General features: G+C 47.6%; 2 protein-coding genes across 3 annotated transcripts; both read left to right on the top strand.

The window, feature by feature from the left end:
- The first annotated feature begins 154 nt into the window (after positions 1–154).
- On the top strand, positions 155–14,287 carry EXOSC10 (exosome component 10). Of its 2 annotated transcripts, none has more exons than XM_065738053.1 (25): positions 155–334; positions 787–923; positions 1,697–1,820; positions 2,199–2,303; positions 2,509–2,674; positions 3,433–3,544; positions 3,823–3,898; positions 4,026–4,136; positions 4,554–4,697; positions 4,951–5,141; positions 5,820–5,976; positions 6,462–6,610; positions 6,909–6,959; positions 7,784–7,895; positions 8,430–8,480; positions 9,011–9,089; positions 9,294–9,376; positions 9,672–9,767; positions 10,363–10,437; positions 10,913–11,000; positions 11,115–11,188; positions 11,539–11,707; positions 12,169–12,230; positions 13,405–13,481; positions 14,076–14,287. In XM_065738053.1, the coding sequence occupies exons 1-25, from the start codon at positions 167–169 to the stop codon at positions 14,104–14,106; spliced, it is 2,688 nt and encodes an 895-aa protein (XP_065594125.1). In that variant the 5' UTR covers positions 155–166; the 3' UTR covers positions 14,107–14,287. The 2 variants fall into 2 exon arrangements, with proteins under 2 accessions (XP_065594125.1, XP_065594124.1); XM_065738052.1 differs by having other exon boundaries at positions 9,249–9,376; positions 14,076–14,286.
- A 1,886-nt stretch (positions 14,288–16,173) lies between these two features.
- On the top strand, positions 16,174–21,881 carry SRM (spermidine synthase). Its single transcript, XM_065738051.1, has 8 exons — positions 16,174–16,328; positions 16,437–16,557; positions 16,704–16,796; positions 17,849–18,002; positions 18,747–18,830; positions 19,198–19,343; positions 20,056–20,178; positions 20,736–21,881. The coding sequence occupies exons 1-8, from the start codon at positions 16,183–16,185 to the stop codon at positions 20,751–20,753; spliced, it is 885 nt and encodes a 294-aa protein (XP_065594123.1). The 5' UTR covers positions 16,174–16,182; the 3' UTR covers positions 20,754–21,881.
- Positions 21,882–22,989: the final 1,108 nt, after the last annotated feature.

Raw genomic sequence — 22,989 nt, 5'->3', positions numbered from 1 at the left:
CGGCCGCGGGCTCCCGGGCAGCGCGGTCCTCCACGCCGTAGGGGGGCGCAAGTCGGAACGCTTCGCGCCCTCTGCCCGCACGCGCGCGCTGCCCCTTTTCCGCTCGGCCCGGGCGGGCGGGAAGCTCTCGCGAGACTTCTTGGCGTCGCGTGGCTGAGGCGACAAGATGGCTGCTGCCGTCGGCGAGGGGAAAGGCGGCGCGGCGGCGGGGAGCCCCGCGGCACAGGGCGGGAAAGGGGGCTCGGGAGGGCTGCCCGCGGAGCCGGAACGAGAGGGGAACCCCGCGGCCGCGCCGGTGCTGCCCGGCTTCGACGACGTCGACGCCTTCGTTAAGGTGCGGGGCCGGGGGAATCGGGAAGGCCGCAGTGCACTACGGCTCCCGCCGCTCTTTGCGCGGTTGGGCTGAGGCGCTCTCGTTGCCGGAGCCGCGGGGAGTGCTGGGAGCTGTGGTCCTGCCGTGGGAGGGCTGCGGGATGCGAAGGGCTGGACGCCCCGCGGTTCTTTTTCGTTAAAATAAAGCCGATGTCTGCGGTTCTGCTGATTTAATGCGGTCTTTTTAGACGTACATCCTCGGCTGAGAGCTAGGCGTGCTGCTGTTGTTGTTATGCTGCCTTCGGTGTAAGGGATCCCGATGAGATGGTGTAAACGAAACGAACGCGATCTTAGCTTAAAAAACATCCAAACAGCGCAGCGCGTTGGGATGTGTTCGACCAGGCAGGGAAAAGGCGCTCGGCACTGGGATCGCAGAGCAGTCCGGCGGTGCAGTAACGCAGTGTTCCCGCACAGCATGCCCTCGGCACCGTGGTGGCCACCACGAAGGCGTCCGCTGGGCTCCCCCAGCCCGGCGACGAGTACGACTTCTACCGCAGCTTCCCTGGGTTCCGGGCGTACTGTGAAGCACAGGGCCAGCGGCTCCTGCACTGGTAAGAAGCTGGCACAGCATCTTCTGATCCGAAGCAGAGGGCTGCAGCATTCTGTGGAATCTACAGGCTGATTGGAGATAGAAGAATGCTTTATGTCACGTGCCTGATTTTAGCTAAGCTTCAGGCAGCTTGCAATTTAAACCACGTGTTTGCATAATGCCTTTATTAATGGTTTGGGTAAAGAACTGTGGAGCGAGCAGAGACTGATGTAAAACCCACTAAGGCTCTGGGAGAGACCTGAGAAGGGCCTTTCAGTATCTAAAGGGGTATATAAGAAAGAAGGAGACAGACTGTCGCAGGATCTGTTGTGGTAGAACTAGAGGAAATAGTTTCTAACTAAAAGAGGGGAGGTTTAGAGGGGATATAATGAGAAAGTTTTTTGCATTAACAACAGTGAGGCACAGGTTGCACAGAGAGGTGGTGGTGCCCCTTCCATCCCTGGAGACACTCGAGGTCACGCTGGACGGGGCTCTGAGCACCTGACTGAGCTGTAGATGTCCTTGTTCATTGTGAGGAAGTTGGTCTGCTTGGCCTCTAAAGGTCCCTTCCAAACAGGTCTGTGATTTAGAAAGCTGATTGATTAATGAAATTAATACTATCAGTACTAACATTGAGTACTGCCTAGGTGTTTCTCACATATACTGCTCACGTGTTATTATAGGTATTACTTTTGATCTGCTTTCAAACTTCTACGATGTAGGAAGTTGAGAGGAATTGCATGGTTCAGTGTGCCTGTGTTTGAACTAATAATCGCTGTGCTGTTCTCTTGCAAGCATGAGCAGGGTGATGCAGTACCATGGCTGCCGCAGCCACATGAGAGACCACAGCAAAGTCACGGAGCTGGAAGATAAATTCGATATGCTGGTTGACTCCAATGACATCATTCTTGAAAAAGTGGTGAGCAAATTATTCCTCCACAGTACTTGTATAAAGTATTCACATACTGCAAGGTTTTTTTTGTTTTTTTTTTTGAAATAATTTCAGTATGAGTGCTTTTGCAATGATGTTTAGCACGTGCTTAACCTGATACTTATTTAAGGAGCGTTTCAGTGCTGTAGACCAGCATTCACAGTAGATAAAGCAGATGAGTTACAGTGCAAAGTGGTGAAGATAACATGTGACCTGTGAGAAATCTAAACACAGTTCAGCACAACAACCTCATAACCTGAGAATGAGTCTGTAAATTCATAGAGCCACTTCTCTTGAGGAAGATCATCCTGAGTACATAACTGAGCAGGTGTTTGGTTTTTGTCTTTTTTTTTCCCTGGAATGTAGGGTATTTTACTGGATGAAGCAGCAGGAGTGAACAAAAACCAGCAGCCCATCCTTCCTGCTGGGTTGCAGATCCCACAGACGATCGTTTCCAGCTGGAACCGCAAGGTGAGGCTGCTGCACTGTTTGCTGTGTTAGAGCTTTTTTTCCCAGCACTGGTGCTACAGTTTTCCAGTAGCTTTCAGTAGTTAAATGTTCCCTCTTTTTTTTTTTCCATGTGTTCTCATCTCCTTTTTCTCACAGTGTTGGGTCAGTGAATGAAAGAGGCTCTGAACATCTGTTAAGTCACATTGTTTTGCCTTCTTTTTAATAGGCAGGAGAATACCACAAAAGTATGAAGTCTGAGACCTTCCGATTGCTTCATGCCAAGAACATCTCTCGACCACAGCTTAAGTTTCGAGAAAAGATTGACAATTCCAACACTCCCTTTGTTCCCAAACTTTTTATCAAGCCAAATGCTTTGAAACCACTGCCTGAAGGTAAGTATTTTTTGTTGTTGCTGATGGGAATATTCAGCACAAGTCTGTCCTGACAATCCAGAAGGGGAGTTAATGACTATAAAAACAAGTAGGAGCAGATGGTGACTATTTGGATGAGATGACTCTGTGACTCTGTTGTTTATGTATGTGCAGTGTAAGATTTGGTCAGCATAGACGTCTTTTTATAGGTATACAGTAACTAACCTGTTCCCAACAGATATTCTGCTGCTTCTCTTTGCGACCATTCAGTTTCCATGATGGGAATCCCCCTGGCAGAAGGAGTTTTTGTTGATTGCTCTGTAAATCTGCTTGACTTTATAGATAACTTTTTCTAGTTAGTTAGAAAAAGAGGTACATGGTTAGACCTGGCTTTATCAAAGCTGCCTGTGAAACACCTCATCTCAGCAAGGTGTCATTCTGCTGCTGATCACCTCGAGTCTGCACTGATGTGGTTGAGCTTTAGAACATGGGAATGAGTGAGATGTTTTCTGAAGATTTTTCAATCTCTTCCCAAGCTGTTGAGCAGAGCCACCTTGTGTGTTTCTTAACAGCATCCTGTTCAGACCCACTAACCTGGTTCTCATTGGAGTTGCAGGCCCAGATCTAGCTGGCAGCAAAAGCTGTAGGTCTAAATTATCAAGTTTTTTGATAGCTTGTGACTGTGAAAGGATCCTGTGGTGGGTGGAGGGGAGAGCTTAGCAGACTGACAGCATATTATGTGTGGGACCCGGTCCAGTTGTTCCATATTGGTTGTTCAGCCCTCACAAAAAGCGGACGGGAACGAAAGGAACGCCCTGAAGACTTGGATGTCCCAGCTGCTTTGGCAGACTTCATACACCAGCAGAGGACGCAGCAAACTGAGCAAGACATGTAAGACATTAAACCAGCAGCGAGGTGCTTGGAGTGCACTGCTGAATGTGCACTTGTACGGTCCCTTTGTGCTGATGACATTTATGTATAACAGCTCTGCATGTGTTTGTCTGCACACTGTGTTGTGTGTGATTTGCTGTAGTCATCTGGAGTTATTTTAAACCTAATCCCTAACAAGAGACAAAATTACTACTCAGTGGGGAGGCTGCCGTTAGCTCTCATGTGCGCTGGTTTCATGACTGAAATTTAGTCTGTGCCTGTTTTCCTGATTTCTGTAGGTTTGCTCATCCTTACCAGTACGAACTGGAGCGTTTCTCTCCACCAGATGGAGTTCTTAAGAAGCCAGAGCCTCAGGTTGGTGCCCATATTATTGTATGGGCAGGTGCAATAAGTTTACAGCTTGAACAAATTTCAGAATTGAGAGTGGGGGTCAGGAGCAGTTGACTGAGAACTTACTGATCCTAATAATTTGCCCTGCCAGATGTACAGACCCATCAAGGAAACGCCTTGTCATTTTATCACCACACTGGATGAACTGGTCGAACTAAATGAAAAGCTTATGAACTGTAAAGAGTTTGCCCTGGACTTAGAGGTAATCAGTTTGTGTTCTGTGTTTAAAAGTTACGTGTCTGCTGTTAGAACCTAGGAAACTGCTGTATTCTTCCAGTCTGTTTTGTAGTCTTGTCTTTATCCTGCTTTTAGTACTTCCTTACGTGTGTTTAGTTCCTGGCCCTGACGTGTCAGATTCTGCCTGGAGGCCTGAAACAAACAGTGGCAATATCTTGAGTGTTTCAGTGATAGTGGTGGCTGCACACTTCATACTGAATTTGATTTTTTTAAGTTTTGCCCATGCTGTATGCCGTGTTAGTGAGTGCAGAGATGAAGCCTGCTCAGATTATCTTGGCTTTGAGAAGTTCTCTGTTCGTTTTTCTTCCTTTATTTGGAGTGTGTTTGTTTTGTACTATTATTTGCAATCAGTCCTTGTTAATGTTTCTCTTATGTTTTTCAGCACCATTCCTACCGGAGCTTCCTGGGCTTGACATGTCTGATGCAGATTTCCACTCGAACAGAAGATTTCATCATTGACACTCTGGAGTTGCGCAGTGACATGAACATTCTCAATGAGACCTTCACAGACCCTGCAATTGTGAAGGTCAGCTGGCAGAGCGGCCAGAATTCCTTGGTGGTTTTTGGTTGACTGTTTGATTTTGGTGGTTCTTGTTCTGTTTGGTTTCTTTGTTGTTGTTGTTATTTCTTGGTTTGTTTTTTGATTTTTTGGTAGTCCTACACTTAATGGTGAAGGCCAGAGCAAAAAAGTCTGATCTCAGACACACGAGTACAAATAGACCACAGCACTGACAGCCTGTAGCAGATGTTCTTCACGTTAATTTCTTTTGCTTTACAAGGTCCTGCATGGTGCTGATTCAGATGTGGAGTGGCTGCAGAAAGACTTTGGCCTGTACTTGGTGAACATGTTTGATACTCACCAAGCTGCTCGTCTTCTCAATCTTGGCAAGCACTCTTTGGACCACTTGCTGAAGCTGTACTGCAGTGTGGATGCTGACAAGCAGTACCAGTTGGCTGACTGGAGGATACGGTAAAAACTGACCCCTTAGAGGGGCTGAGCTGCAAGGTAGCACTTATCCCTGTTTGTATTGTTAGGGTAGAAGCATATTTCTAGTTGCAAACCCCATAGCTGTAGGTTACTCTCAAAGCAAACAGGCACAGCATTTACCTGTAAGTGGTTTCAGTTTCCTTAAGTGTTACATTTTTCTGTGTTTCTTCAGAAATGGATTGATTTGGAGAAGGTCTGGGAATATTGTTTAATGAAAAGCTCTGGGAAGCTCATTTCTTGGTGACAGTGCTGAACCACTGCAGTACTGTGGAGAAAGTCAGTGTTTGGTTTCTGAGGAGTCCCCACAGAAGTGCTCTGTCACCCATGGTAGATAGAGCAGTGAGCCCAGCTACGGGGATCAGCTCTGCACGCCGCAGAGATTTAGTTTGTAGGCTCTGAAGAGAGAGAGGAGTCTTGACAAATACCACAGCAGGCACTTCCGCTGTCTGGTTAAATGCACAGCAGTTGTGCTATCCATCTGAACGTGATGTCATCTGAATAAGATGAGTGCACAGCATGTTATTGTGGTTGCCCAACAGATCCTTCAGGAAGGAAACAGAAGAATTTACTGTTAGAATGTTTTAGATGCAGTTTGCAAAGGAAAAATAACTGGTGGGGGGCACCTGAAATGTATTGATGTAATTTTGGCTCTTTTGCTAGCCCTTTGCCCGAGGAAATGATTCAGTATGCCCGTGATGACACTCACTACTTGCTCTACATCTATGATAAAATGAGAGAGGCACTGTGGGAGAGAGGAAATGAGCAGCCCACTCAGCTGAAGGTTGTGTGGCAGCGCAGCAGAGACATCTGCCTGAAGGTAAAGCTTCATCTGATTGGATTACATGGATCAGAGTATGGGCTTACCAGGACATAAAGTCCTTTACCCATTTCTTCATCTTCTGCACAGATGTTTTGTTTTCCATATTTGTATGTCTGAAATTGACTGTATGAATTCATACTCTGTTGTTTGCAGCCATTTGCTTCTCTGGGCAAAGGGCCTGCATTCAGATTCCCTCTTGCCATTTTTTGAATGCTCATGCACCTTGGCCTCATCAGGTGTGCCTTTCCCCAGGGAAATGTTAAATTTCCAGTTGTACTGGACATTTCCTAGCATTTCAAACCCTTGGTGGAGTTGCCATGAGACAGTTGTGTTCTGCCTGTGGAAAGTACTGACTCCAAGATGGGTTATATCTGAGTTTATTCCCTTGCATCTGTGTGAGATTTTGTCTCAGTGAAGCAAGTCATCCGAGAGAGCACCAATCTGATAACTGATCACAAGTGTTTCTTTTTTTTCCTGTCCAGAAATACATCAAGCCGCTCTTTTCAGATGAATCCTACCTTGAACTCTACAGGAGGCAGAAAAAGCATCTCAACACACAGCAGCTAGCAGCATTTAGGTTGCTGTTTTCATGGAGAGACAAGACAGCACGTCAGGAAGATGAGAGTATAGGGTAGGAAGGCGTTTGTTACAGATACTGTCTTCAGTGTTTGTGTTCACAGCCCCGAGGGGAAGCCACTCTGTTACGTGTAGAGATTGGTGTACCACTTCAGGCTGCTTTTTACACGTAGAACAGAAGTGTCACTATGTTTGAAGTAAATTCTTACGTGTATCTAGACCAGTTCTGCTTAATTTCTTCTTAATTGATTTGTGTCCTCAAACAGTGTAAACTGGGGCAGACTTGTGCACTCTGAAGGTATTGCTAAGAGTTTTTTGCACTGTTACTTTCACATTGCCTCTTTGTGTTGTAGATATGTGTTACCAAATCATATGTTACTGAAGATAGCAGAGGAGCTGCCCAAGTAAGTTTTGCTCACCCTTGAAGAGTCTCATTTGACTTTGATACCTAGAAAGGTGTTTCCTAATGTGTAATTTCTTCTGTAGTTAGTTCCTTCCTACCAGCTGTCAGTATTGCTTTTCCATATAGTTCTTCAGTTTGCAAGAGAAACAAATGGCAGTTTTCCTCCAGAAGCCTCCACATTTCTTCTCAGAAATACATCTCTGTGATTTTATTGCATTAACACATTCCTTTACATTGCTGTCTGTCACACATCTGCCCCTGATGTTCCTACAGTACAACAGAGTAAGAGAGGACTGAATTCCTCTATAACATTTGTTGTTTTGGTTCTCAATGGGAGTTGAAAGGGGACAGATCTCTTTCTAAATCCAATGTATCCAACTTTTTTTTCCTCAAACACTTGTCACTCTCATTGTGTAATGTTATGTACCTGAGAATGGTAAAAAGGCATCTTTCAGTGCAAGTCCACTGCTGGACTCAGCTTCAGTAGAATCACAGCATTGCTCAGGTTGGAAAAGACTTTCAAGATCATCAAGTCCAACCACGAATGATGAACACTGACAAAGGAAAAAAAGGAACAATGAGTACAGACAGACCACAGAAAAGGGAGTGAACTCAGAGCTGTGTTGGTGGTTTCTCCTTACCTGCACAAATCGAGCACAGCAGAAATTTTTGTCACTGAGAGCATACTCTGACAGATTAATCTGGCTTGCCTTGTTCTGCCACAGTCAGGCCTGTGGTTATATCTGCTTGCACATCCTTTGGATGGAAATGCTTAACATTTAAGCCATAAATACAGCACACTGAATTTCTCTCATCTCTCTTTAGAGAACCCCAGGGCATCATTGCTTGCTGCAATCCAGTCCCACCACTAGTTCGCCAGCAGATTAATGAATTGCATCTCCTCATTCAGCAGGCCCGAGAGATGCCTCTCCTCAAGGTAGGGGTAGCTCGTGTCACACGAGAGCCATCACTTGCTTTCCATAAGGCAGGAGCTGGAGCTGAGTGGTGACCTGTGAGGGTGAGCTGTTTGTTGGGCAGGGTGTTACTGAGCAGGATGTGGTTGCCCATGCAGCAGCATATCTTTGTATCACATTTTACATTGACTGAAGAGGAACAACTGCACCTTGTGGAATTTGTAGGCTGTGTAAATGGATACGTAAATCTTTTTCAGCTGTGGTGAAGAAAAAAACCCAGCAACCCTAGACTTAAATCCATTAGATGAAATGCACTTTCAGCATCCAGCATGTAGGTATTAGTACAGTCTTCTTTGGTGAAACAGTACCATTTGTGAGCATGCCCATTTGCTTTCTGTGTGAGTATCCATATGCAAACACTGCAGGAAAATAAGAAAGAATGTAGTTTTATTAACCCTCTAGTTTTTAATGCATATATTGAAAACGTTGGAAAAGAAGCCATCCTAGAAGAAATAGGGCAGATGCACTTAACTGACCTTCTTTCTCTCCCATTCTAGTCGGAGATTGCTTTGACAGTCAAGAAAAGGACAACTCTCTCCAACCCTGAGGTAGCGTTTGTATAATGTTTGTTTCCTAACGTCTTATGCCTTAAACACAGGAAAAAGAACAACATAGCAGTGTCATAGCTTCCATTAAATAGTTTATTCTAGTCTGTTTTATAGATCTCTCTACTTCGTGTTGGTAAATGTCTGGTGCAAGACTCAAAACGTTACCAGCTGCTAATTGGTGTTTTACAAATCATTATAACAGCACCAAAGGTTTCATCAGCAAGCAGTCTGGATGCCAGGCATTTGCATGTGTGTCAGTCTGTAATGGTAGATCTTTGTGAAGGGAAGTCTCAGATGAGCTTGTGAGGCTGACTGCTGTATCCTCCTCCTGCTTAAAAGTGCAGCATCTCCATTAGCCACTGGGTGTTTGCTTGAACACCCTTTTGGTGCCAGATGCATTGTGCTTGGCAGGTGAGTTACATTAAAATATCCAGTCTCTGATTTTCTGTAATGTCTCTCTGCAATATCTAGAAAATATAGATCCATAGAGTACTGCACTAATGGTGTTTGCCATCTGAACCTTTCTGCAGAGGCTGGAGAACACCTTGTTTGGACCACATGACAGTTCCCGGATTCCTACGGATGATTTTCAGAATAATTCTGCTTTGGGTAAATTGGATTTATGAGCCATGACATTATGTGGTTTTGATATGGGGAAATAAGCAGCACTGAAGAAATTGTCAGTGAAATCTTATTACATGAAAAAGAAAACAGTACAATATACATGGATCTAATAAAAAATTCATCTTCTTTTCAATTTTCTTGTAGAATCTACATCTGCACCAGTCTTGGAACACGATTCTCTCTTTTCAGACAGTGAGAGGACAGTGAATATTCAGGGTGTTCAGCCAGAATCAGCATGCCTTGTTGCTACTGCCACTGTCAGCATATTCAGTGTAAGCACTGGCTGTGGTACTGCCTGTATTCGAGTATTAGAAAACATACTTAATGTGGTATAAATGTGTAGTAGCAAGAAATAGTAGGGTGGGGTGTGCATGGAAGTGCTTCTGATACCCTGTCAAGCATATGACATAACCAAGACAGTGAGGTTAGCAGGCCAACAGGTTAATTCTTTCTAGAGGGTTACTGCCAGTGCTGGAGTTTCAGATAATGACGGATAGCATGCGTGTAATGGCAGTAGCCAGAAGTGAAGATGATTCACATTAACGTTTCTTCCATCTGTTTTTTTAGGAATATGATAAAGATGAAAGAAATGAGAAGGTTTTAACAACTGCACAGAAGAAAGCTCAGCGTATAATGGAGTCCTTTGAAAATCCATTTAGAATGGTAAAACTCAAAATGGAGTAAAATCCAATATATATTTGTAGCAATGCTGATAAACCACCCTGTGCAAAGACAAGCTTGATCTAGAAACTGTTCTGCTGGAATTGAGAGATGGTCTTTGCACAGCACACACGTGTGGATGTGTTCTCAAAACACATTGAGTTGTGTCTGTAGCAAACAGACCTCTGTACTATTTTTTGTTTGTTTATCAAGCTTGAGGTTTCTTTAATTTGCATCACATTTTCATTTCTGTGGCTGAAATTAGTGAGTTGCTTTTACTCTTCTGTTGAAAAAGTATTAGAACTTTGTAACAGATATGGAGCAGCAGATTACAGGGAAGTAGTATAAAAACAACTGTTTTCTGCTGTGTGGTTGGAAGTTTTGTTTTCTTTGGTTTGGTTTAATTGTTTCTTCTTTAATGTTGTTGTTGGCTATAGACATGGTAACTTAGATTTTTTCCTAAAGATTGTCTTTCTGTAGAATGTTTCTTACATATGATCTGGATTTGGAACATTTTAATAGCACTGTAGCTATGGGCTAACAAGCACCAATGGCATGTGCTGTGTTTAAAGACAATGCTTTTTTCCTCTCTCTGCAGTATTTGCCTTCAGAACAGAATCCTGCCTACGTCTCGCAATCTGCAAAGTTTGACCCATCATCAAAAATTTATGAAGTAAGACTGATGTTAAAATTTCCCCCTAGAAAAGACACAAAGAATTCAGTTCTTTTCCCTGGAGAGCCACAGCAGAATATGTCATTTTTTCTCTTGGATTCTCTTTAGAAAAAGTATACAAACTTTAAGAAACACAGTGTCTTTCTAAATCAGTATCTCCTTGTTTGAATAGCATTAATATCCTTCAGAGAGCCACAGATGGGAGACATTCACTTTGTAGTCTGGGTCTGTCAAAGCTACAGACTACTACTGAAGTCTGTATCTACCTTTGTTCTCACTGGGCTTGTTTGTAGCTGAGAACTTGTGAAGCCCATAGTTCTACTTTACTTGGTGCAGCAGATCTTAATCTCTTTTACAATCCAATTTGGTCTTTTCTGTTCTTAATAAGGACCAGCATGTGGTAGCAAGTTTATAAACTCCCTTTTGCCATAGAACTTCAAAGAAAATGATTCCAGGCAATTTTTTCTCATTGCAGATCAGCAATCGATGGAAGCTGATGAGTCAGTCACAGGTACAGAAGGAATCCAGGGATGAAGCAAAGAAGAAAGCAGCCCAGCAGTCAGGTACTGCCCTTTTTCTCCTCAGTGTGTTTGGCTAGCGTGCTTTTCCCATTGACTGCTTCTAATCAGGGGGCTGATTTAGCCCAGCTTCATACAGTAATGTTTGTTTGCCTCTAGCTGCTCGTGACCAGGCACAGAAAGCATACAAAGAGGCAACAGAAAACATTGTGTCTGTTCGCCAGCAGGCTGTGGTATGTCACTGAACTTTGTTCTTTCAGCATTTGCCTTTTTTGACCTTTTTAACATCAGTTCAGAATGAGACCCTGTGCCCCCACTACTCTGAACCATCACCCAAACTGTTGCCCATTGGCTTTTCATGCAAAGGGTCCCTGCACTGAGGGGGGGGTGGGGGAGGGGAAGGGAGGGGAGCTGTTCAGTCCCACAGAAGAGCACAGTGCTTTCCCCCCCACCCCAAACTGTTACTGCCACAGACAGCCCCTGGCTGTCACAGCCCCAGGTCCACCACCAGCTCATCTTCATGCTGGTTCTTAATGCCTGCATGCTCCTGAACTTGTTTCCATTCTGTGGGTGCTTTTCACAGCAGGAACAAGCTAATAGGAAGAGGGAGAGGGTCATGAGTGAAACAGGAACAGAACTGCCAAAACCAGAGAAGAAACGGCCAAAACCCTCCCAGCAACCAGAGGAGCTGGAAGCACCAAAGCAGTTTACCCCCTTTGATTACAGCAAGATCAACTTCAAAGTGTTTGCGGGTAAGATCTGGATCTCAGCTAGAGTGCTGCAGGCTGTGGAAAATGTTACCAGCTGAGCCCTGAGAAGGCTGTGTGAATCTGGGTGCCAGGGCAGTACAAATGGTTAAAATGCACTCTCCTTGCAGTGGGGAAATATTAAAAGAAATTCACCTAGGGAATGAGCAGTTCAGCATCCTTTTTCTGGCTTGGAAACAAAATCCTGAAACAGTTAAGGGATTGTGGATTGTTCGCTTCTTTTCTCGGTGGAGAAAAGAAATTGATTTAATTGGGCCCAAGAATCTAGGAGTTAAAGATGTAGCTCCTCATAACACACATCTGTTCAGAAGCTTATGCCCTTCAGAGGCTGTTGTGGTTTTTAGCTTGGGAGACTGCAGTGAAACCGTATCATCAGAGAAACACCACAAAGAGTACAGTTCTTTCTGGCAATGTTTAGTGACAAGCTTCTCTCCTCTTTCCCATAGGAAGCAGCAAATCGAAGCAGTCAGCACAGTTTGATCCTGCCAGACAAGTTCACACAGGCAAGGTACAGACATGTCATGAAAGAAGTAGCAGAACTGTTGGTGATGGTGTGTACCCAGCTGGGGAATTGTTGGGAAAGGTTTTTTTTTTTTGTTGGGAAAGCAAACTCTTCCAGGATCTGCAGAATACTTTCTTGCAGCACTTGGTACTGACATGCATCTTCCAATCACAAACTCGTGCTTTGTATTACAGCCTCATCTTGTTCAGGAAGAGCTTTCCTGGGGCCCCTGCACTCCCTTGTTGTTTCTCACCTTGTTCACAGCTGCACTCTCACACTTAGGCTAATGCAAATCCCAGTACTAAATTCAAGGCACCCTCCAAAATCTCAGTATCCCTCCAGTTGCAGCTGTGGCACTGTAATCCGGATGTTGCCTGCATTCTCCACTAAGGAAAGGAATTTTTTCCTAGTTTAATTTATTGCTAATTAACTTAAACTTCTCATCACTGATTGGGAGAATGAAGAGAACGGTGGTCAGACAGTGACCAGCACAGGAGAGCTTTGTTCCACTCGTGATCGGATCACTCTGGCAGACCTGGGCTGCTATATCCTGTGCAGTGCTCACATATGGAGCTTTTTGATACATGACATCAGTGGGCATTCAAGCATGAAGTAATAGGTGCTCATCTGTAATTGGGTGCCCAGGCATTCGTTAATTTCCAAAGCTCATTTCTTGCATTTCAGTCTCTTTCCTATGTGTGCTGCCTTGTGTATTTAACTGAAGGGCAGATGGTTCCAGGAAGCCTCTTAGGTACTCACTCTAAATCATATATTAGAGGCAGAACAGGTTTATGCCTGATGGCTTCTGAATAGTTTCCTGCACAATTTGCTGTGTCACTTGAAACTTTTTTCAGAAGAAAAAAAAGCCAACAAAACAATTTAACAGTGAACAGGAGAAGGGTTTAGACCTTTAGGAATCCTTCCTAACTAGGAATTCCTATTTAGGAATACCATGGTGGGTACATGGGGTACTGCGGCTCACGGGTTGTGGTTGGACCAGCAGAACTGCATGCATTCAAGTGGATTCAGTGCACATGCGTATCCAGAAGTCATAAAACAAAGCTCACAGTGTACACAGATGGTGTTCCTTGAGGTAGGAGGGTCCTGGCAGGATGTGTATCACGTGGAACAGTCTGTATTTCTCAGCTACTTCATGTATTGTATTTTCTCTTCCATGCAGAAATTTGCTGGCGCTAACAAACTTCAGCAGCCGGCTGGAAACCGGAGCATGTCCTACCTGGCAGGGAAAACTGAGAGGTGTGTTGTCAGCCTGCTCTCATCTCGTGGGGCACTGTTTCCATTCCTGTGCCCCAGAGCCGTGGGCAGAGCTCAGCTATTGTCCTCTGCTGCTCTGGGAGTTGAAGCACGTTTAATGGGAAACAGTTGCATAACACCTACTTAGGTTCATTTCGCAGCTGGATGTCAGTTTGAAGGGAAAAAAAAGGGGAAAAGAAAGAGCTTAGTCAGGATTAAAGCAAATAAAAGACAGTTCTGGGTGGAAAGTTTGAAATATTGAGGTAAAAGTTTGTGTTAATAGATGTGGGAGTCGCTTTCTTTGGCCACAAAGATGGGCAGAGGTGGGGAGAACATTTGCCTTGTTTGGAGGGAAGACAAATAACAGTACTGCCAAATATGGATATTCTTGTTCTGAATATACTTCATGTTCAGCTTCCTAGACTCGATTCTTGTGCATTCTTTAGTCATAAAAGAGCAACGCTAAGCAGGGGCTGCACTGGAAGCAGAAAGGTTCTGCATTGTGACCCTGGCTCAATAGAATCATTGCCAGCTACTGTAGGTTGTCACTCTTGGGTGAATTTAAAGCAAGATTTAAACTCTTTCTGTCTTTTGCAGGGGTTCCAAGCACCACTGGCCAAAGAGATAGTCCTTGTTACGGGAGCTGTGGGAGCTGCTGCTGGAGGACACGACAGTCAGAAGTACTGTAACCATGGAAAGGCAAATATTGGTCACTGAGCAGTTTTCGTACAGAAATGTTTTTAAGGCCATTAAAATACTTCTTTTTTTTTTTTTTTCCAAAAGGGAAAAACATCTTAATTGCTTTGGCTTTTATTACATTCACACTGTTCTTTGTAATGATACTCACAGTGTTTCTGATTTTGAAAGTTTGTCCTCAAATGCAGTCAGGCTGAGCTTAAGTGGATATGGAGGAAGCCCTTAGCATCTCTGCAGCCAGCACAAAAGTAATTGAGAGATTCAGTAGATGTGTCTTAAACCCCAGCAGTCTCGAGGAGGAACCAAGGCCAGGCTCTGACCTTAGCCCTTGCTTACACATTGAACTACAGAACTCATCTTTTTCAAGACAAGGTAATGTGAAAAATGGGAATTTTTGTGGCAGTGTTAGTATTTTTAAGTTAAGGTTATAAAGGAGGAGGTGTGTAAGTGTTCAGGTACTTTTTAGACAAAGTAGGTAGTTACTTTTTCTCCATGATGATACAGAGTGAAAGCAGTGCTTTAATGTAGAGAGTAGAGCACAACATTGATTTGAGGAAAGGCAGAGAGGTTCTGTGATGCAGCCACATCTCAGCACAGCTGCCTTCATGTTTCACAGCTGTAACTGGGGCGAGTCACCCTAATGCCTTTGTACAAAGAGTATCAGCCTGTGGTTTGATTCAGGGGTGGCTGAGCTCATTCTGAACACAAAAGTGCAAGTTGGGAGCCCTCCTGTGAAGGGGAGAAACAACTTCAGCATCCTGGGGTACAAGCCCACAGTCAGGGCTGGTGTGACTTCATTCCTGGGTCACTGAGCAGAGGAACTTGCCCACAGAGCCCTCATCTTTGTCCCATTATTTCTGTTTGTGCCTAATGGTGCTCTGTGCCACTCTCACCTGTCTGGGCAGTGACAGAATCCCTTCTCATGGGTGAGAGGCAAGGACTGGGTGAGTAGTGGTAAATCTTCCTTTGCATTCTCAAGCCCGGGGCTGCGCTTTGTCAAACACTGAGGAGGTTTGGTGAATTGTTTGTTTTCAATCTTTTCCTGTATCTCTGTGGAACAGCTGAAGGTTTTATTCCTTCCTTTGCTCACAGAGCCTGGCTGTGTGTGGCAGTGGGTTTGGGGAGGCACACATGCAGCAGCTTCCTTAACTGCTTTAGCAAGGGCTGCCCAGCTCCCTTCTTGCAGCTGTGCTGCTTCTGACTGACAGCTGAACTAATGGAATTGAGTACATCTTTCTCAAAGCCCCAGTGGCCGCAGTGCTACTAAAATCCGTGTGGTTTAAGCCCCCTACGTGGCTTTATGCAAGGTGCAGTGTCAGCGATGCTGTATTCTGTTTCTCGCAGTGAGGGGTTTTGCTGCCGTAGGTGAGCAGCCGGCTCTGAGCTGCCACGCAGCCCTACCGCGTTTTGTAACGTTGCTGCAGGAAGGGACTGCCTTCCCAACACACGCAGCCTTTAAGTCCCCGAATCAGACCTTTCCCAAGAGCCGGGGACTCGCTCCGTACTCCCAGGACGCTTTAATTTCTACGTAACGAGAAACTCTGGGCTCTGTTACAGGCACCCAGCTTGGAGCCGCGTGCGGAACCGCTCTGCCCCCGGCTGTGCGTTCCCCCCCGCAGGCAGCGAGGCGGCAGGCCGTGCTCCCGCGGCCCGGCCCCCAGGTACGCGGTTCCCCGCGGTTCCCCCGGCGCGGGGTTGGGACGCGGGCGCGCAGCTCCGCACGTGGCCCCGCGGCGCCGGCCGCACTACCCTGCTGGCGCTGACGTCACGCCGCTCCGAGCCAATGGGCGCGCAGCGTTGGGCGGTCAGCCAATGGGAGCGCAGCGGCGCGCGCGCTTGCGGCGGGGGCGGGGCGGGGCGCGGTGGCGCGTGGGCCCCTGTGCTCGGCTCCCGCGCCGGCGGGGTCAGGCGGTGCGCGGGGCAGGGCCGGGCCGGGGGTGGGGGTACGGCGGGGACGGGGTAGGGCCGGGCCCGGCGGGGCGGCGCGGGGCGGCGGGGCCGGAGCGGGATGGAGCGCGGCGCGGCGGCGCTGATCCGCGAGGGCTGGTTCCGCGAGACGTGCCGGCTGTGGCCGGGGCAGGCCATGTCGCTGCAGGTGGAGGAGCTCCTGCACCACCAGCGCTCCCGCTACCAGGAGATCCTCGTCTTCCGCAGGTGCGGCGCGGGGCGGCGGCCGAGGGCAGCGGGGGCCCCGCGGCGCCGGGGAGCGGGGGGAAGCGCGGCCGAGGGCCCTTTCCAACCCCGCTCCTCCGCTCTGCCCAGCACTACGTACGGTAACGTCCTGGTCCTGGACGGGGTGATCCAGTGCACGGAGCGGGACGAGTTCTCCTACCAGGAGATGATCGCCAACCTGCCGCTCTGCAGCCACCCCGACCCCCGCAAGGTAAGCCGGCCCCGCGTCCCCGCCGCTTCCCAACGCCGCCTCCCCGGGGCTGTCGGTTCCGGCGCTCCCTCTCTTCCCGGTGCTTTGCCGCGGCTCGCAGCCCCCCCCGACCCGCGTACACCTCCTTCCCTCCTCTCCTGCCCCAGGTGCTCATTATCGGCGGCGGCGACGGCGGAGTGCTGCGAGAGGTGGTGAAGCACCCCACCGTGGAGTCCGTGGTGCAGTGCGAGATCGATGAGGTGCGTGGGGCACGCGGCTGCGTTGCTCTGCAGCATCCCCGGGCCGCGCTTCACCTGCTGCCCCGTGACAGCCCCGAGCGCTGACGCCACTCCTCGCCTTGCGACGTGGCAGCTGGCCGCTGCCTCCTGCCTTTCCCGTGCACGCGTATGGCTGAGGCCCTTCCAGGCCGGCGCCGGCTCTCCCGGTTCCTGAAGGGGCTGCTTTCCCCGTCCCCTGATACATAACAGCACATCCTCTGCTGGGGGAATGCTGCTCTTTGTTAAGCGTGCTGCTTGCACTGGTGGCAGGAAATAAGGAAAGGGATTTGTTTCTGTGAGGGCTGGCTCTCCTCGGGCACTTTGCTCTGATGTTATACTTTGAGAAGACCGTGTAACTTTTTAATCAAGTGAGGCTGCAGTATAAACGCTGCTATGTGAGCCTCCGTGCCTGGCTGCCACACTGCAGGCACACGTGCTTCGTTGTGAACCAGCACAGCCCAACACCAGAGCAATTCTTGTCTCGGCCGTTTATGAGAGGCTGGGGGTGCCTGACATTACTGCCTGGGGTGGGACTGCCTTCTGTAGTACGTGGTTTGTAGCAGTCACAAAGAGAAAACATTTTACATCAGGATCGATTATAACTAGAGCAGAGATGGGGGTGTTTCTCACATCTGTAAAAATCTGCTGCCGTGCTCTTATTCTTTTATCTTCTTAAACATATCTGAAGTTGATACCACCTCTGCAAGTGATGTCCTCAGGGAAAAGGAGCACCGTGCAGTCGGTCTGCAGTCAGATTCTCTTAGCTCCTCAGGGAGCTTTTGAAGCTGCAAGTTCCTCTTGTTGTGTTTGGCACAGACACAGTGTCAGTGAACCCTGAGGCCATAGGAAAGGGCTGAGTGTAGCTCGTTGGCTGAGGATGCTGACAGCTCTTGAGGATCCAGCTAGAGAAATTTGTGCTGAAGGCATGGAAGGAAATGACTCACAGCACTGGTCTTTCAGCAGCAGCTGCACAGTGGCCTGGAAAGCAGCTCCTTGTAGTCCCCTCTGACCCACTCGTGCTCTTTGTATTGCAGGATGTGATCCAGGTATCTAAGAAGTACCTCCCTGGGATGGCAGTGGGGTATTCCAGCGCTAAGCTGACCCTGCACGTTGGAGATGGTTTTGAGTTCATGAAACAGAATCAAGAAGCCTTTGATGTGATTATCACGGACTCATCTGACCCCATGGGTAAGAATCCCATCCATAAAAGGGCACTGCTTTTTATGCTTCTGCTTTTCTCTCTGGCTGCCTTCTGGAAGTAACATTGGTCTGCCCAGTTTCTTTTTTCAAGTGGAAACTATCATTGTTGTGGTAGTTTTGATTGAGAAAGGGAAGGATGAGGACCAGAAAATTGTGTTAATGAGGCTTCAAGCCAGCTGTCGTATTTCTCTCCTCAAAATTCAATTCCAGACGCTATTGCTTCTGGCAGGGAGTTGATCCTTGATTCCAGTGATCCCATGGGAAATGCAGCACCAGGCTGGCAAAGACAGCTTTGCACACGAGCCCTCTATCGAAGCACTGGCTCATGTGCTGTTGGTGGATCTGCCTAGCCCAAAAACAGAGCTGCGTTTCTGAAGGTGTGAGAATCTGGGGCACAGAAGGGAAAACTTGCTAGAGTCAACACATAGAGGCATCTATGAGTTGGAGCAGAAGTTTGATTTGAACAAAACTGGAGCAAGAAGCAGCTGCCAGCACTCTCTGGTAAAGATGCTGGGGTTGCTATTGAGGGAAGCTAAAGTCCTGGTGGGTTTGTTGTGCTCGGTGTAGGCTGAGCCCCGTTAGATACTTCCCAGATCATCTCCAGCACGTGTCATCACTGGAAAGCTGCTTGAATTGTCTCTTCGCCAGTGCAGACCTCATACAGCCTGAGCATTCGGAACACTAGGAGTCTGCTTCCTGAGCCTCCCCCTAGACATCCCTCTTTTCTCACAGGTCCTGCAGAAAGCTTATTCAAAGAATCCTACTACCAGCTGATGAAGACAGCCCTGCGAGAAGATGGGATTCTCTGCTGCCAAGGTGAGGATGCTCTCTAGGTGGAGGCTGATGCCACATCGTTGCCTCCTGAGCATGAGTCTCAAAGGGGGCTCTTCCTGGGGAGACATGATGTGGGGAGATAAGTTGATTTCAGCTGCGACACAGGGCATTAAATCCATTTTAGCTCCCACGTATGGCAGTGGTTTTGATCCATATACGTCAACTTGTTAAGTGCTGGACTGCACGTAGTATAAAACTGGCGTAGTAATCTTATCTTACCTCTGAAACTACATGAGCTGTCAGGAGTAGAGCAGGTTTGGACTTGGAGCTGCTGTTAACTTGGCACAGGTCTGTGCAGAGAGAAGGGGCAGCTCTCACTTTGCATCCTGTCTCTGCTCTCTCCCTGTAGGTGAGTGCCAGTGGCTGCACCTGGATCTCATTAAGGAGATGCGTCAGTTCTGCAAGTCTCTGTTCCCTGTTGTGGAATACGCCTATTGCACCATCCCGACATATCCCAGCGGGCAGATTGGCTTCATGCTCTGCAGCAAGAACCCAGTGAGTTTCAGGCACCCAAAGTGCCCTTTTCTGCTCCCTGGGAGTACTGCAGAGCCTGGCTCAGCTGGGGGACCTCTGGGCTTCTTCTGGTCCCAGGTCAGCCAGCTCAGGGGACCAACAGTGCAATGCAGCTTGTTCAATGAAGTGCACAGTTGGCCAGTAACATAAGGAGTTGCTTTAGGAAAAAGTATTACAGTCTTGTCTCCAGTGCAGCTAACTTGTAAGGGGGGGCGCCAGCTTCTGAGCAGAGGTCTGCTCCTTTCCCAACCTGCTGCACTGCTGCTAACCTGTAATGTAATTGTTGCAGTGTTGTGTGGGGAACAGGCAGCACTTCTGCTGCTGTGTGTAGTTTACCCTGGGGCAGCGGCAGCTTGCACTGTGCCTGACTTAGCAGAATCAGCATCTGTGTTCTGAAGAGCAGAGGCCTTGATTCTGGGATGTTTGGGCACAATCTGACAGCTCCATCTGGCACGTGGCTCGCACGCGCTCTGACCTCATAGACAGACATCAGTGAATAAGGGCCAGTCAACAAGGTGGGGCGTGGATACTCCAGCCCTTGGGGCTGGAGCTGCACAGAACCTTTGGCATAATAGAACAGAAAATCATCAGTTTTCCTGTGAGTCCCTGTGGTTCTCTGCCGTGAATAGGGCTGCCCACTGTGCAGCGCTTTGTTTCCCAAGTGCTACAGAACTACCTGGCTTCTTTATTGCAGAACACAAATTTCCGAGAGCCTGTGCAGCAACTCTCACAGCAACAAGTAGAGGAGAGGAGTCTGAAGTACTACAACTCTGACATTCACCGGGCAGCTTTCATCCTGCCAGAGTTTGCACGGAAGGTAAGTAGGGCTGTGCTCTTCCTCCTCCATCAGGGGTGAGGTATGATTTTTCTTTGACAGGGCTGGGAATATACAGAACTGAGGATTTCCTGCAGCCCTGAAGGCTTCTCCGGGCAAGTTGGAGCAGGGTGGCATTTTGTATGACATGGCAGAGGGTGAGTCAGTCTGGTAAGACTGGAGTTCAGTTTGGAACTGTTGTTTGGGTTGATGTCCCAGGTCTCAGTGGCAGATCTCTCCTACTTACTCTGCTATAAATGCCTCCGAGAGGCTGCAGAACTGCTGTTTCCCATTGGAAAGCTCCAAAGGCCTTAGATATAGAACCTGGTTGTGGTTTCTAGTGCAAACCAGAGGAGATAGGAAGGATGGTGTGGTGTAGTTCAGTCTGCCTTCTTCGAGTCCTTCACCTCCTAACTTGCAGGTTCAAGCAGAGCGCATCCGCAGTGTCCTAGGACAAGGGCACGTGTTGTGGGTGTGTTTCAGAGCCGTGTGTCTGCTGAGGACTGCTAGATCTGCCCCAGGTCTGCCCTGACACTTATTTTTTTCTTGGCTGTCGCCAGGCCCTGAGTGATGTGTGAGACTGAGAAGCTACTTCCTCCCTTCAAGTTGGACCCTGAGATCATCAGTGATGTGGGGACCTTCCTAGCAGACTACAGATTTGCTCTCCACTGTGTGGGATTGTTTAACCCCTTGCCAGCCAACATTCCTTTTGGTGTGTCATATCCCAGATAAGACTGTTGAAAAGGTCCAGTGACTTATTGCGTGAGGTCAAAGCGTTGTTTGCAGTACTGGAAATGTAAGATGTCTTCTTCCTTCCTCTCCTCCCTTTACCCGTTCTAAATTCGCCTCCACCCAACTGACAACGATATATTTATAACTGACGTGTATTTCTGTCTGGTGATCTTCTGAAACTTGGGAAGAGTCCAGGAGGTTCACTGACTCGGCCTTAAGCACAGAGAGCGGGAGCTCTGTGCACAGTTAGCTGGCTCTCTCCTGATGGAGCTCCCCGCTGCTGGGACGTTCTGACTGGTGATGGGTCTGAGCCTTCACGTCCCACTGCCCTGCTGTGCCTGTGCTGTTCTGCAGCACAGTTGGAGAAGTCACAGTGCAAACTGTTGCCATTCACAATAAGTCTCCCTCCAGCCCTGACGGAGCAGCAGTATTAAAGGTCAGCGTGCCGGGCTGGCAGCAAAGTCTTGTGGCTTTTTATTTTTATTTTTATTTTATTTTTTTCAATTGGTTGGAAATAGAAATGCTGAGGGACTGACAGGCTGACTCCTGTTCTTACCCCTGCCATCAGAATGGTTCCAAAGAATGTTTATCAATCAGGTGATAGGCGCTTTATATAAAAAAAAATAAATATAAATATATATATTAAAAAAAAACAAACCTTAGATCCATTGCCTGCTGTTAAGTACTGATGCTGGGGAGGCAGTTGTGCTGACAAATCTCATCTCAGTCTTGCTGAGGTGCCTCAGGCCTGGGTGTTTGCTGGTTGTTAGGAGGCATCATCACTTCTAATGCTGCCCCCAGAATCCCCAGATGTGTAAGCTGTTTTTACTGTGCTGTGAGATGGATCTTCCTCCATGTCTTCTGGTTTAAAGTCTCCGTGCCACCGCTGTGCAACAGGGATCTTCTCAGCCACAACCACTGTGCAATTGTCACTCCCTTGCAATCAATTAAACACTCGGCTCTGGTTAAGGTGACGTCATTGTGGGTTGGTGTGCTTCTTTGGGGAGGTGTGGGAGTGGTAACGGAGTCTAAAAGTTTGCTGTGTTTGCCAGGAGACATCAGGGGCTCTCTCTGGTTGGTGTGACCTCCTTTGTCTCTAGAGCTGACAGATGTCATAAAAATAATCTGTTGAGATTGGTCCTGTTGCTCGCTTTGTATTGTAACCTGACTGCATAATACCTCCAGCTTCTGTCATCCACTGCACTGCAGAAGTCTGTACCTTCTATTCCAGCTATTCCCTAGTCAGAGTGCTGCCTATGCTGTACCTTCCCAAGCTGTTCTCTATCTGCCCATCTCCCTGGGAGCAGAGCTTAGTTCTGTCAATCACTGGCCCCACTCAGTTGCACTGTCTTTTCCTCTGTAAGATTTGCAGGAGCTGAGTGGCTCTGAGGGCCAAAACCGTGCACTGAAGTCAAGGTGCTGAACAGCCCGAGAACAGTCACTAGGTGGCATCAGCAGAATCAAAATAATCCAGTCCTGAGGGAGATCTGGGTTGGATGAGAGAAAACTAGGAGCAGTGTTTTGCAATGGTTGGAGTTGAGCTTTGCTGTAAATGTGACCTTGCAAACAGCACAGAGGGTGCAGCCACTGTCTGCCTCCAGCAAGGGGCCTGCTTCGGTGACATCAGCAAATACCTTCCTGCTTTCTCCTTTGTGACACTTCCTACTTCTTTCCTGATCTGCCCCTTCTGCTCCTGGTTATCCGTGTAGCTTCTTTGTGGCTGCAACGGCTTGCACAAAAGCATTGCTGAGCTGCAGAGCTAAGTGGGTAATGTTTTGGTTGTGTTGCATCTAGAACATTTCAGCTGTTCTGTCTCTTAAATTGTCTGGGTGACACTTTTTTTTCCCCTTTGATTTGTCCTTGCACAGAAGGCTGTGGAGGCATTGTCATTGCTCTGCTCTTGTATTTTTATTACAAAGTACAGATCAGTGTACCAGAGGCTGACTCTAGCTACTCCTCTTTACATTGCTATGGGACCTGAGCCCCATTCAGCCCTTCATCCTTGATAGAAAACCACCTCTAGCACTTTCTCCTGGAGCTGGAATCAAGACTAGGACTGTAATCCAGGAAGACCTTAGAGCA

The sequence above is a fragment of the Cyrtonyx montezumae genome, unplaced genomic scaffold (assembly GCF_038088225.1).
Source record: "Cyrtonyx montezumae isolate F1298 unplaced genomic scaffold, pur_monq_1.0 scaffold_21, whole genome shotgun sequence".
In the NCBI taxonomy this organism is placed as follows: domain Eukaryota; kingdom Metazoa; phylum Chordata; class Aves; order Galliformes; family Odontophoridae; genus Cyrtonyx; species Cyrtonyx montezumae.
This window is presented reverse-complemented; position numbering and strand designations above follow the sequence as displayed.

Excerpts from the sequence above, each read along its gene's own strand:
- SRM (XM_065738051.1), top strand. The coding sequence starts at position 16,183 with ATGGAGCGCGGCGCGGCGGCGCTGATCCGCGAGGGCTGGTTCCGCGAG. Across the intron at positions 16,797-17,848 it reads TGCAGTGCGAGATCGATGAG|GATGTGATCCAGGTATCTAA; the intron begins GTGCGTGGGGCA and ends TTTGTATTGCAG. Across the intron at positions 18,003-18,746 it reads GGACTCATCTGACCCCATGG|GTCCTGCAGAAAGCTTATTC; the intron begins GTAAGAATCCCA and ends CTTTTCTCACAG.
- EXOSC10 (XM_065738052.1), top strand. The coding sequence starts at position 167 with ATGGCTGCTGCCGTCGGCGAGGGGAAAGGCGGCGCGGCGGCGGGGAGC. Across the intron at positions 9,768-10,362 it reads TTGAAAATCCATTTAGAATG|TATTTGCCTTCAGAACAGAA; the intron begins GTAAAACTCAAA and ends CTCTCTCTGCAG. Across the intron at positions 13,482-14,075 it reads CTGGCAGGGAAAACTGAGAG|GGGTTCCAAGCACCACTGGC; the intron begins GTGTGTTGTCAG and ends TGTCTTTTGCAG.